This window comes from Denticeps clupeoides, chromosome 14 (assembly GCF_900700375.1).
Source record: "Denticeps clupeoides chromosome 14, fDenClu1.1, whole genome shotgun sequence".
Classification (NCBI taxonomy): Eukaryota; Metazoa; Chordata; class Actinopteri; order Clupeiformes; family Denticipitidae; genus Denticeps; species Denticeps clupeoides.
In genome coordinates, this window is record NC_041720.1 from 4,684,215 (window position 1) to 4,696,686 (window position 12,472).

General features: G+C 43.2%; 1 protein-coding gene across 1 annotated transcript; it reads right to left on the reverse strand.

Moving 5' to 3' along the window:
* Positions 1-4,396: 4,396 nt before the first annotated feature.
* Positions 4,397-6,110, reverse strand: LOC114763714 (B2 bradykinin receptor). Its single transcript, XM_028953469.1, has 2 exons — positions 6,041-6,110; positions 4,397-5,607 (listed from the first exon to the last, which is right to left on the reverse strand). Exon 2 carries the CDS (start codon positions 5,601-5,603, stop codon positions 4,542-4,544), a length of 1,062 nt encoding a protein of 353 aa, XP_028809302.1. The 5' UTR covers positions 5,604-5,607; positions 6,041-6,110; the 3' UTR covers positions 4,397-4,541.
* Positions 6,111-12,472: the final 6,362 nt, after the last annotated feature.

A 12,472-nucleotide genomic window follows, 5' to 3' on the forward strand; every position in this document is an offset into this window, starting at 1 on the left:
GGAAGCGACCCCGTAAACAGAAGGTTGCCGGTTCAAATCCTGATCGGCCAAGTTGCCACTGAGGTCCCCTTGATAAAGGTAGCGTCCCCACAGACAGCTCCCCGGGCGCCTGTCATGGCTGCCCACTGCTTACTAAGGGTGAGGGTTAGAAGCAGAGGACACATTTTGTTGTGTCACCGTATGCTCTGCTGCGGTGTATGACTTCACTTTTTCACTCATCCCCTTTAGTGAGCAGTGGGCCGCCATGAAAGGAGCAGCCTGTGGCGGATCGATGGGATCTGAGTGGCACCTTGGCAGTTCGGGATTTGAACCCGCAACCTTCCGATAATGAGTCCGCCCTCTTACCCGCTAGGACACCACTGGCCAACATGTGTCCAGGTTCCTGTGCATCGTCACTGCACTTCACGCCGCCATCGGCTCTGACGCCCGCCCCTCGTGGGTCCATTGGCAGTGCTGCTGTCTGCGCTCTGCCAGCTCCGCCGCGACACACTGCGCACATCCAGAAGCTTATGTCCCCCCCCCCCGACGCATCGCCAGCGGCCGTGATGAATTTCCCGACGTGACTCATCATCGGCCGTGGACAAAAACAACCTAAAAACAACCGGGCCGGCTGATTGGCTGCTGGTTATTGCTCGTTCGCAATTCACAGTGGCTCGTTTCCGGGCCGGGGTAATGAAAGGCAGGACATCTAAGGGGGCTGGGGGGTGGCGGATGGTCTCAGAGGGGGCGCTCACTGTGGTAAAACGATTGGAAACTTGGTTTATGCACGTGCACACATCGGTTTAAAAACCGTTTTTGGAAGCACGACTCTCATCCCATCTGACTGGCATGGGAGGAGATTAATAACACTTTGCAAAAAGCCAAACAAGGTATGAAATTGCTTATTCTTGAGACACTCTGGGATGAGAGAAACGGACGGTTTTCTACTTGTTCGATATTTTTTATAACGCTCCACAGCCTCATGTGTATTGTTGCCTTGGAAACATGCAAGCGTCGCATTTCAGTGCTGCGGGAGGTTCTCTTCGGACCGGATTATACAAAAAACGCAATTATGTGTATGATGATTAGAGCCGGCCTTCTGATGTCTGAAGCGTTTGATTTGGCATGAAATAAATAATACAAGAAACATATATATTTTTTGTATATTCAGTTTTGTAACACTGGATGGCAATAGAGATGTCAAAATCACACAGGCTAAGATGGCGGCCTGCTACATACACGCTGTATCACGATGAACAATATCTTCTCTGATGGACCCCGACCGTCTTGCTCTACGGTCCCTCTCTTTTTTTTTTAAGAGTGGCTTTTACGGTGGCCTCCGTGGGAGGAAAAATAAATAATTCATCCTACCATCCAGCCGTCAATTTAATCTTCACCAATTTGGGCAATGAACTTCCAGCCAATGTCCTTGAGAAGTGCTGAATATGAAAGTGGTCAGTGACGGGAGGTTTATGTGACCTAATGATCATTGTCTCAATTTGAGGAAGCTCACAGTACATTAATGTGCTGCAAAATACCCTCTTCATAATAGGAACTACAGTCGCAGCAAGAACATTTTGTATTAGGCTACAAACTGAATTCTACAACTCCTGATTTGCAGTCCAAAGGCAATTAAATGAAATCACATGAATGTAATGAATGTTCAGTTACGAAATCTTGCACGCTTGTCATTAAATGTGCGTTTGCATTTGTACATTATCACCTACAAAATGGACAAACTAACAATTTCTGCAAGAGTTGTCCACAACATGATTTCGTAAAGGTTTCTCTAAAACATTCTTGGAAGGTTCAAGAACATTTTTGCAGTAAAAGCATTATCGGATATTGGGCGTTTTGTTTCTGTGTGCATTATTATAGCAAGCCTGGTGGCAGCAGCATAATATCACAGAGGTGATTTTATGCCCCAGGTGCTGGAGAGATCGAACAGAACATGACGATGAGAAGTGTTGGCCAATAAAACAGAGGGGACAGGTCGAGAAGACTGGGTGCAGCAGCCACAGTCAAGACCTCAGTGTAAAGTTAAAATGCTCTCTTTTGAAATTCTGAACATTAAAATAACATTCAAAGAACCTTGGGAACCTCAGGGGAGCCCATATCGATCCAATCCTGCCCAGCACCAGGATATCATATTGTGCATATTATAGTTTGTAGATATAATGCTTGCTGTATGTGAGCTGTATGTGAGACCACCATACGTCATAGGCGAAGAGATTTAAAGCTCTTTCAATTATTCAGCAGTAGAATTTTTGCAGAAAATAAATTAAATGGAAATTTCAGCACACCATTATGCATTTCATTTTTTCAATTAAAGTGTTTGATTATTTGATGAGCTGCCTCAAGAAGCAAGAAGATTTAGTAGTTTTAGATAATCCCTTTTTCAACAATACAGACACTCTGAAAGGTGGGTGTGCACTGCCGTAATCTTTTTTCAAATGAAGATATATTACACATTTTACGGGGGATTAAATGCTGTGGTGTAAGTACCTGATGACCTGTTATTGGCGGGCCTCATTCATGTTGGGGACCTCAACAATCTAGGCTACCTTAATAATCTGTCTAGAGATGCACAGAGGAGGATAACATTTACCCTTAAGTACAAAAACATATTAGATTTTTTTTTATACCTTTTAGACTTTTTATACTTTGGTACAATTGTATCAATTTTAAGGAATTAACAGTCCTGAATGTGGACGCTAGTCAGTGCCAGCAACGCTAGTCAGTGCCAGTTAGCTTCAATTGTTACCAAAAAAACACAATTCTAGTAATTTTAGGATTGTAAAATAATAAATAACATAACTAACATTTTAATATCAAATGTGGAAAGTATTATCAAATTACAGAAACCTTTGGCAGAAGACACCTGAACACACAAACACTACCTCTGTTATATTGTATGATTATCTATCTGTAATATAATCTTGTCCTGCATCGCTCCATTTTGATTATCTATCTGTAATATCATCTAGTAATGCACTGTTCCTTTTTGCACAGCAATATTTGCACTTTGCATTTATTTTTCATTTCACCTGTTTAGCGCTTGTCTGTCTCATTGTTGTGTACATGTTTGGTTTAATGTTACTCTTGTCAGTGTGTACTTTTGTCTAATCGTTCAAATGTTACATGTAGCACCAGAAACGTTGTTTCATTTCACTATGTTCTGTCTAACACGTATATAGCTGGAATGACAATAAAGCTCAACTTTTAACTTCAAGAAAACTGGCAAGCATGGGAACACTAATAATACTGCCCTGACCCCTGGCGGCCATGGCTGGAATTGCACGTACAGTTGTTCCTGAGATTAAAGGGATTACTAAATGTCCTCATGTAACCTGGGCAATGAAAGCCAAAAAACTCTAAATACAATTCATAGTAATCCGCAAAAAAAGATGTGGATCTCCAGTAACAAGGGCAGGGGAATACTGATCAATAGTGTAGCTTTTGGAACTGTAAACTGTGGGGGCAGCTGAATTGTATGTGCTCTCCAGGGTAGAGGAGGTGAAGGATGTTCTTAATGTGAGTCATGTACCCACATAGTTGAAATAACTCACTTCCTCAGCTTCTGGACTTCTGATTTTCATTTTTACTGAGGCTGTCTAACTTTCTGCCTCTGAACTAATGACCATGACGGGGTATATGGGTCGACTAATGTTTTGCCATTTTGGTAGCAGTAGAAATAGTAAAAAGCTACTAAACCGAGCAGCATGGTGCTTTGTGGCCACATTCCACAGAACACCAGAGACCTTTTAAAATTACTAACTGACCTCCCCCCTGTCAGAGTGAACAATTTAATACTTTTATGTTCAGTAGACCATCGGCTTATTTCAAAGGCGTTAAAAAGTAAACGCCCCACATAAGCGAAGAGAGTTTTGGGTCAAGACCTTGGAGGTAAGACAAGGTCGTTTAAAGCAGCTGTTCAGAGAAATGAAAGTATAATGAGAATGCATGAAGTCCCAGAAATAATGCTGAATGAGGTAGGAGGTAGTGAAGTAAATAAGTCCCCAAAACCGAAAACAGAAATGTAAAAAAATAGGTTCATGATTAAGTAAATTACAGAAATATCAATTTCCATTAAGAAGAGATTAGATGAAAATAATATATTATCATACATGTTCACAAACATCTCATCTGATACAATAAATAACAAGAATATGCACAATTCCAATGTACTGAAACACAATAAAACATTATAAAGTGAGTTAATGCATCTAGTGCAAAATTGAATTTTTTTCCCTGACTTAATCCGGAAAAATGTTTCACAGGGACTCAAGTTTTTGAGGCTAAGAAGGGGGGGGTCTGATATGCGCCCCAATACACCTCACAACCAGCAGAAAAACACAATACACTCGAGTAGTTCTTAAAAAAGACAGTAACAACAGCTCTGTATGGCCTACCTGTCTCTTTCAGCATTTCGTCATCACACAATTGCACTATAATGTTCAAATTGTCAATTGTCAAAAGTTTCTTTTGTTTGAAAACATACTACTTAAATGCACCAAAATGTTGTGTGACTGCCCTTGGCGGATTATCAGTTTTGTGATCGTTCATCTGATGAGGTGACTCGATGTCCTCAGGGTTTCTTTGCTAACCACTGACATGCTGACGGAGGTGCTGTCCCTCGGGGACAGCAGAAGTTGCTGGAAAACCACTTTGGCCCTCCTCCTGAAGTGCTTCCCTACAATCACGTAGAGGAACGGGTTCACCGCGCTGTTACTGTAGGCGAGGTAGGTGAACAGCTGCTCGCCAATGTCCAGGATGTGACCCCAAAGACACCCCGCTGTGACCTGGAAGAAGTCCAGGGTGTCCAGGAAACGCTGGAGCTGATACGGAGTCCAACAAACCACAAAGACAACGAGAACGACAAGAACAAGCTGCGTCGCCTTTCGCTCTGTCCTGACCCCCGGCATCATCGCCACGCTACCGTCCTTGAGGGCTTTGATGATGTGGACGCTGCAGAAGGCCACCACAGGCAGAGGCACCAGGAAACCCACCAGGTTCACCGTCACGTTGCGCTGGACCCGCCAGGCTTGGTGAGGGTACGCCAGGAAGCAGGCGTCCACTCCGTATTCAGAGAAGGACGCCACGGTGCGGAAGAGCAGGATGGGGAGGCTGAGCAGGAACCCCAGAATCCAGATGCCCAGGCAGACCCGCTTGGCCCACACCGGGCGCCTCAGGCGACTGGGGCACATGGGCCTGACCAGGGCCAGGTAGCGGTCCACGCTGACCAGCAGCAGGAAGAGCACGCTGCAGAAGTAGTTCATGGATATGGCCACGTTCACCAGCTTGCAGAGCAGCTCCCCGAAGACCCAGTGGAACTGGTTGGCCGTGGTGACCGCCCAGAACGGGAGGCAGAGCACCATGACCAGGTCGGCGGCGGCCAGGTTGCCCAGGTACACGTCGGGCACCGAGCACGGCTTCCTCTGGAGGCAGAAGACGGCGAGGACGAAGCTGTTGGCCACCACGCCCACCGCGCTGATGAGGGAGAGGAACGCCGGCTGCAGGGACGACAGCAGCCGCCACGAGCCTTCATACTCGCTGCAGTTCTCGTCACTCGGGCCAGGACTCGGAGAGGGGACGGCCCAGTCCGTGCCGTTCAGGAGCATCATCTCGCTGTCACAAGCAGAAGATCCACAGATGACTTTTCTGACACAAAAGCCATGCTCTTATCATGAAAAATATCGCATTGGCCCAACAAAAAAAAAAGACTAAACAGATTGCTTTTTACAATCTACCGGAATTGTCTTATTCAGGTAAGATAAATTTTTTAAAGGTACTGAAAAAAACACTGAATTGGCCCAAATAGAAGACCACATTTTAATGAGATTTTTTTTAATGAAAGCCCCTAATGGGAGCATATATAGTTTGTTTAGATTGTGGCATTTTGATGCACCATTAATGCAATAATTAAGTTCTACTGCATTCACTTTCAACACAACTTTTTAAAAAGCCCAATTTTTTACCCTCAAACCGAATTTGCACATGCACGTCCTTCACATTTTCCAGCAAATTCTATGTTGGTTAAACAAACAAGAACCTGGCTCACCTAATCCTCTCACATCTGCAGCTCTACTTGCAACTACGTCTGGTATCCTGTCCAGATGGGTCGTCTTGGCTGCTCTGTCCCGGTCTGCGGCGTGCGCCGGCCTCTTATAGACGAGGGAAGACCCCTCTGCTGGCGTCACGCGCAGGACTCACATTTCCCATCACAGTCAGACTCATAATATGCTTCTGTTTTTTCATTGGGCCGGCATTTATATGGCTGTACTGATTCACCGGCAGGGTCCTTCGTCACCTCGTATTGCACAACTGACCCAGACAACTTTACAGAGGAGGCGGCACCACAACACACCAGAAAAGCAGCTCGGAAATTCCCAAGGCCCGTTATACAAGTTGCTACCTGATCGCCTCAACCTCAATATAATTCCATTTAAACCACCATTCAAAGGTTTCAACATACCCTCTCATTTCTGAACTGAACAAGCGACACTATGAAATAAAACAAAAGAAAATAAAAATGGGAACAAAGCAAAATGTTTCATGTTTGAGGCTCCTGAAAGTAAAGGTTTGCTGTATTGACAATTAAACAGTTTCATTTGTGTGTCAAATTTATAAACTGTATGTACTTTATACATTAATTAAGCTTTGTTATATAGAATTTACATATTATGGTAATATAATAGTATAGTACAGTTTAATACACGGGTCCCCAGATGCATCTTTTTCCAAGCACTTGTCAGTGATGTATTTCTCTTTCACTTTTCCATCTTTTATGTAACTATGCATTTCAGTGCTCAACACGGATTGATTACACTCACAGAAGCCCATGCTGCAAAAACCGATAGATAGATTGATAGATAGACAGATAGATAGCTGCATAGATAGATGGCCAAGATATGCCAAGGTGCCACTTAGGTGCCACTGAGCAAAGTACCGTCCTCACACACTGCTCCTCGGGTGCCTGGCATGGCTGCCCACTCACCAAGGGTGATGGTTAAATGCAGAGGACATGTTTCGTTGTGTCACCGGGTGCTGTGCTGCAGTGTATCACAATGACAATCACTTCACTTTCACTTTCAGATAGACAGACAGAGATATATAGACAGGTAGATAGTGCTGCAATGTTTACATAGCAAAATTCCATCAGCATACTGAGAGCATGTTGTGAATCATGCTAGTCTGTTGCAACACTTTATTCTAATTTAGAGCTCTCCTTCAAATGTGATTATTAATCCTATTTTACCTGCTCTTCTCAGAATCAATATCTGTTAATTGCACCATTGTTGCTTTTTAACAATTTATTGCACTGATTTTTCTTTTTTTAACATACTTGGTTGAGAGGACAAAATTGTCACAGTTAGAAGGCTGTACAGAAAGCAGCTTCTACCAAAGTCGCCATGAATGAAATAAACTCAGCAAAGAAGGTCAAAGGTCAAAAGACTGTCCTGCAGGTAAGCAGTTATTAGGTTTCACCTCTCTTCACGCCATGTCTGGAGAAGAGTCTACCACTTGTTCTCTCAGTTTTATTTCCAAACCAAGCAATCTTTCAATATATTTTAAAAATTGCATGAATAAAATAGGAACAGGAGAATCTTTCAGGGTTTCAAAATCTTTTTGGGCTAAATAAGAACTAAATGTTGTTGTTAATGAATTCCTAATTTCTACTGTAAATCAAAGCTGTGTATTGAGAAATGTCAACGGTGAGCATCTTACAGCTTTATTTTAAAATTCCTGAAAAATGTACGTGGGTGTGTAATCGCAGGGGGAAAATAATCTGGCATTTTCCACGTGAGACAGGAAAGGGAGTTGGAGCCCTGCTCCTTTCTGGCCTCCACCCAGACTCCACCTGGAGCATGATCCGGCGATAAAACCTAACTAGTTTATCACGCCATATTACATTAGGCACGATTGCTGCTCTCACAAACCTGGAAGAGACCTCTGTGTTCCGGGCCATGAGAGTAATGCGTCTGTCAGACAGAACGAAAATCTGGTTCCGTGTCAGGACATCTGGTTCTTTCGTTTTAGGACATGTCACAGTTTTGGTAAAAAATTCTTTACTTTTGGGGTTGTGGAACCCTTACTTTTTTTTTTTTTTTATGACGAACCCTAAATCTGTTGCCATTTTTATCCAGTTTGCTAAGCCTATGAATAGAACAGGCTCAACATGTTCCAGGCACCTCATCTTTTCATCGGTTGTAGTTCTATTTCTGCTGTCCAGCCAGCCACGTTGCCTTCATCAACACCAACGCCTGGTCTCCGTCAGCCCAGATCTGCTATCTCCCCGACTTCTTCTCCCTCCCCTTCCGAGCAGGTTCAGAGTTTGGAGAAAGTCTGCATGTGTCCGTGGTGATGGGGTGGGCTGTCACCGTGGCTAGCAGTATTCCAGAGCCCCGCACATAGCAGGGATGTTTCACTGATGTTTCAGCGGAGGGGAATTATTCACACCGCCTCGGATTTAATCCGGCCTGTTCATCTCATGAATAACACCGTGTGCAGTTTATGGACCCCATTATGCTTCTGAATAGCCAGATAGCGCTGAGGCACTATATGTGACTTGACACCAATTTGACAACAGGGTACAGTAAATACCCAGGGTACAGTGTGTGTGTGTGTGTGTGTGTGTGTGTATATATATATATGTATATATATATATATATAATTTTTTTTTTTTACTAAACATACTGTACCCTGGGTATTTACTGTACCCTGTTGTCAAATAGGTGTCAACTCACATATATACTCACACACTATATATATAAATATATACACCCACACACTTAAGTATTAAACTTATGTCACCCCACCCCACCATGTTTACTCTATTTTTCTGGAGTGACAGCTGTGACTTCTGTCTCAATATTGACTTATTGAAGGGTCCAGGTGACCATTTTACATATTTATCCTTTACACGCTGAAAAAAGTGAACACTAGTTCAACTGGTTAAAAATAAATATTATTTACATTACGTCATTGCTAAAGTATTAGGTGTGATGGCGTACTTAAATTTTTTTTTTAGCCAGTGTTGACTTTTTTTTCAGTCCGGGATGACAATATTTTTTATTGTTCAAATTGTTAAAACTAGAGTTAAAATTGTGCACCCTTCTGGACTGTTACCTTTCAACAACGTGATCCCTTTAATGCTCTGTAAGATATCTCAACTGACATTTATGTGAGTCTCTTTATATAATAAATGCAAGTGGACTGAATGGGCAAGAACAAAGGCTAAGGGTGTGCAAACTTATGCAGCTTTATTCTCCCCCAAAAAGATCTGTTTGCTTTTTTATGGGGAACGTGTTGAAGGTGGGAAAAGTTTTGAAAGGTGATTTAGTTTTTTTCCCACATCACAAAGACGTGGCGTCATAACAGGTGGGTCAACATTTTTATATCCAACATTTGTTTCCTGATAGCTCGACCGCAGCTCTTTTTTTTTGTTTCCTAGGCTACCGAATGGCCATATGTTACTTGATGGACCAGACGCCCAAAGCAGCTCAGTGGAGGCTTCCTGCCTGGTCCCCAGGTGACACATCAAACAGGACTGAGGCTGAGCAGGTTCCCCTGTGCGGTGACTGCATCTCAGTCCTGATTATACCAATGGTTTCCAGACACAGTCACACTGTAATGCTCTTCTGTTATATAACACTAATTCATGTAGTCTGATTCACACTCTTGAAATATCACTGAAACTGATTGCATCACCATGGTTATCCCTGCCTAAAGGCAACCAGGCAATGAACAGGGATATGAGTGGGGAGTTATGAGTTTTTTTCCGACCAAATCCAGCACATGAACAATCCTCTTATCAGCCTCAGACACACAGCTCTGCTGTTTCACGTTTTTTTTTATGCATTTATGGATTTTATACCATGACCCTGACTGGTCTGGTCATGTTATACTGCTTTCTGAAATAATGTGCTGCCCTAAGGGAGAAAATTAATTTCTGTAACCAACAGGAACCTGTTGATGGAGATGGAACTGTGGTCATAGTCAAAACATTTTTTTTTGTTGCAGAACCAAGACGGCATGGTTCTATCTTTTCGGAACAAAGCATTCCTCCCCGACGTAATATCATTGTTCATATTGTTCACATTTCCTCGACCGCACAAGAGGCAGGCCCTCTAAATGTCCACCGGATCCCAACCTCACTGGAATCCCTTGAGAACGACGCTAACCCTGTTCGGATCAGCCTGGCACGGACTCATCCGGATGTCACTCCGTTACAACTGCCCAGGGATGAAGAACAGGTGGATGAGCACTGGCACATGCAGGAACACATTAGCATTACTGTCACTGGGGATGGACATTCAAGGACCTTGCACAAGCGAACTGTCCAAAAAATGATTTGTCCAGAAAATTACAAGGCCTGAAATAAAAGTGTTTGTACCTAAATATAAAACCCTGTCACACACAATGTTATGTCTAATTACTTAGGGAACTAAGATATAATTTTTTTATGGTCAATTTACAATTGAGTCTTCATCGAACTGTTAAACCTTCTAAATAAAAACGATGTTTTTTATTCATACAGCATTCCGCTGCGGGTTCCATGAACTTGAAGCATCGCTTGGCTCTCTTTGAGTCCCAGTCAGACACTCTGTATGAATTATGGATGCTTGATCTGTGTCAGGATTTTGACATGCATACAAGGGGTCATAATCATACATATTGTATATGAAGCGTTGTACATGTCTGAAAAAGAACGAAGAAGCAAGAAATCTGTCAAAATCCCGGAGGGAAATCCTGCAGTCAGTTGCAGATATAATTTTTCGTTTGGCAGTAAAGAAAAAAATCATGTTTTTCACAGTCCTGTTATGATTCCTGTACATCAGATGCTAATTAATGAAAGTGATAGTTTTTAACAACAAAGTGAAGTGATTGTCACATGTTATACACCGCAGCACAGCACACGGTGCACACAGTTAAATTTGTCCTCTGCTTTTAACCCATCACCCTGAGTGAGCAGTGGGCAGCCATGACAGGCGCCCAGGGAGCAGTGTGTGGGGACGGTGCTTTGCTCAGTGGCACCTCAGTGGCACCTTGGCGGATCGGGATTCGAACCGGCAACCTTCTGATTTCGGGGCCGCTTCCTTAACTGCTAGGCCACCACTGCCCCCCGCTATGCCACCACTGCCCCTGTTTTTGTCATTGTGATACGCTGCCACATATGTAGCACACGGTGGCACACAACGAAATGTGTCCTCTGCATTTAACCATCACCCTTGGTGATCAGTGGGGAGCCGTGACGGGCGCCCGGGGAGCAGTGTGTGGGGACGGTGCTTTTGTCGGCGCATCTGTGGTTTGGTATTTGAATCCACAACCTTTCGGATAAGAGCTTGCTTCCTTAGCCACTAGGCCACACCTGGCCCTGGGTGTAATATACTGTTTTTGTATTTGGTTGTCATTAAATATGAACAATTTGAAAAAATTCTAAATAAAAAAAAAAGCAAAACCGTCACAATCCTGACTTTTTGGGGTGCTCTGGTTCCGTGTTCCAGGTCAGCATTTCATGTTTGGTGTGTGTACACACCTGATGGTGTGTATCTGTTAGTTTTAGTATAAATCTATCCTTTTTATGTCCTTTTCCCGCCCGATCATTGTGCATGTAAAAAGTGAACAAAGGTAAATAAACCAGGATACAGCAGGTTTGATTGGGTCATTTACATTATGCCAATGATAAAATATTAGGTGTGACGCATTACTGTTCACTTTTTTCAGTGTGTCTTGTATACTAATGAGAATTATTACTGTCCCAGGTGTATTGTGAGTAAATCCCTGTTTTTGTTCATCGTACAATTGCATCTATTTCTTCCTGCCCTGCACCAAGCCCTAAAAAAACATTAACAATGTAATAATAATAATAGAACTAATGCATATTCATCATTCTGTTTTCTTTTAGTAGTACTTATTTTTCTGTCCATTTTTTCTTGCTTTTTTTGCCCATGTTTGTACTTCCTCTTGCATCAGAATCTAGGCTTGTCTTGACCTCTTTCACATTCCACCCCCACCCTAAGAGGGCTTTATTTCCGCCAAGACTCAGGCTGGGACATCTCCAAGGTGACGCCGCGCCGGCCTGACACCCACCCACGCGACACTAGAGAAAATACACCCATCTAAACAGTTTACAGCCGCTTTCACACGGGTGTTACAAATGACATTTTTCAGTCCTGTTTGGCTCTGCGTGCAGACTTGTTTACCTTCAAAGCACTATTTTAGGCCCATATTCATTTCACCCGGCGTCGATTAGGGTGGTAGTAACCTAGTCGGTAACACACTCGCCTATGAACCAGAAGACCCAGGTTCAAATACCACCTACTACCATTGTGTCCCTGAGCAAGACACTTAACCCTGAGTGTCTCCAGGGGGGGACTGTCCCTGTCACTACTGATTGTAAGTTGCTCTGGATAAGTGTGGTAAATGCTGGTAAATGCTGTAAATGTAAAATGTAAATGATTATCTAGTCCTGAAGGCATAGATGATGACA

What these genes read in the sequence shown, in the direction of transcription:
- LOC114763714 (XM_028953469.1), bottom strand. Translation starts at nt 5,603, where the DNA reads ATGATGCTCCTGAACGGCACGGACTGGGCCGTCCCCTCTCCGAGTCCT.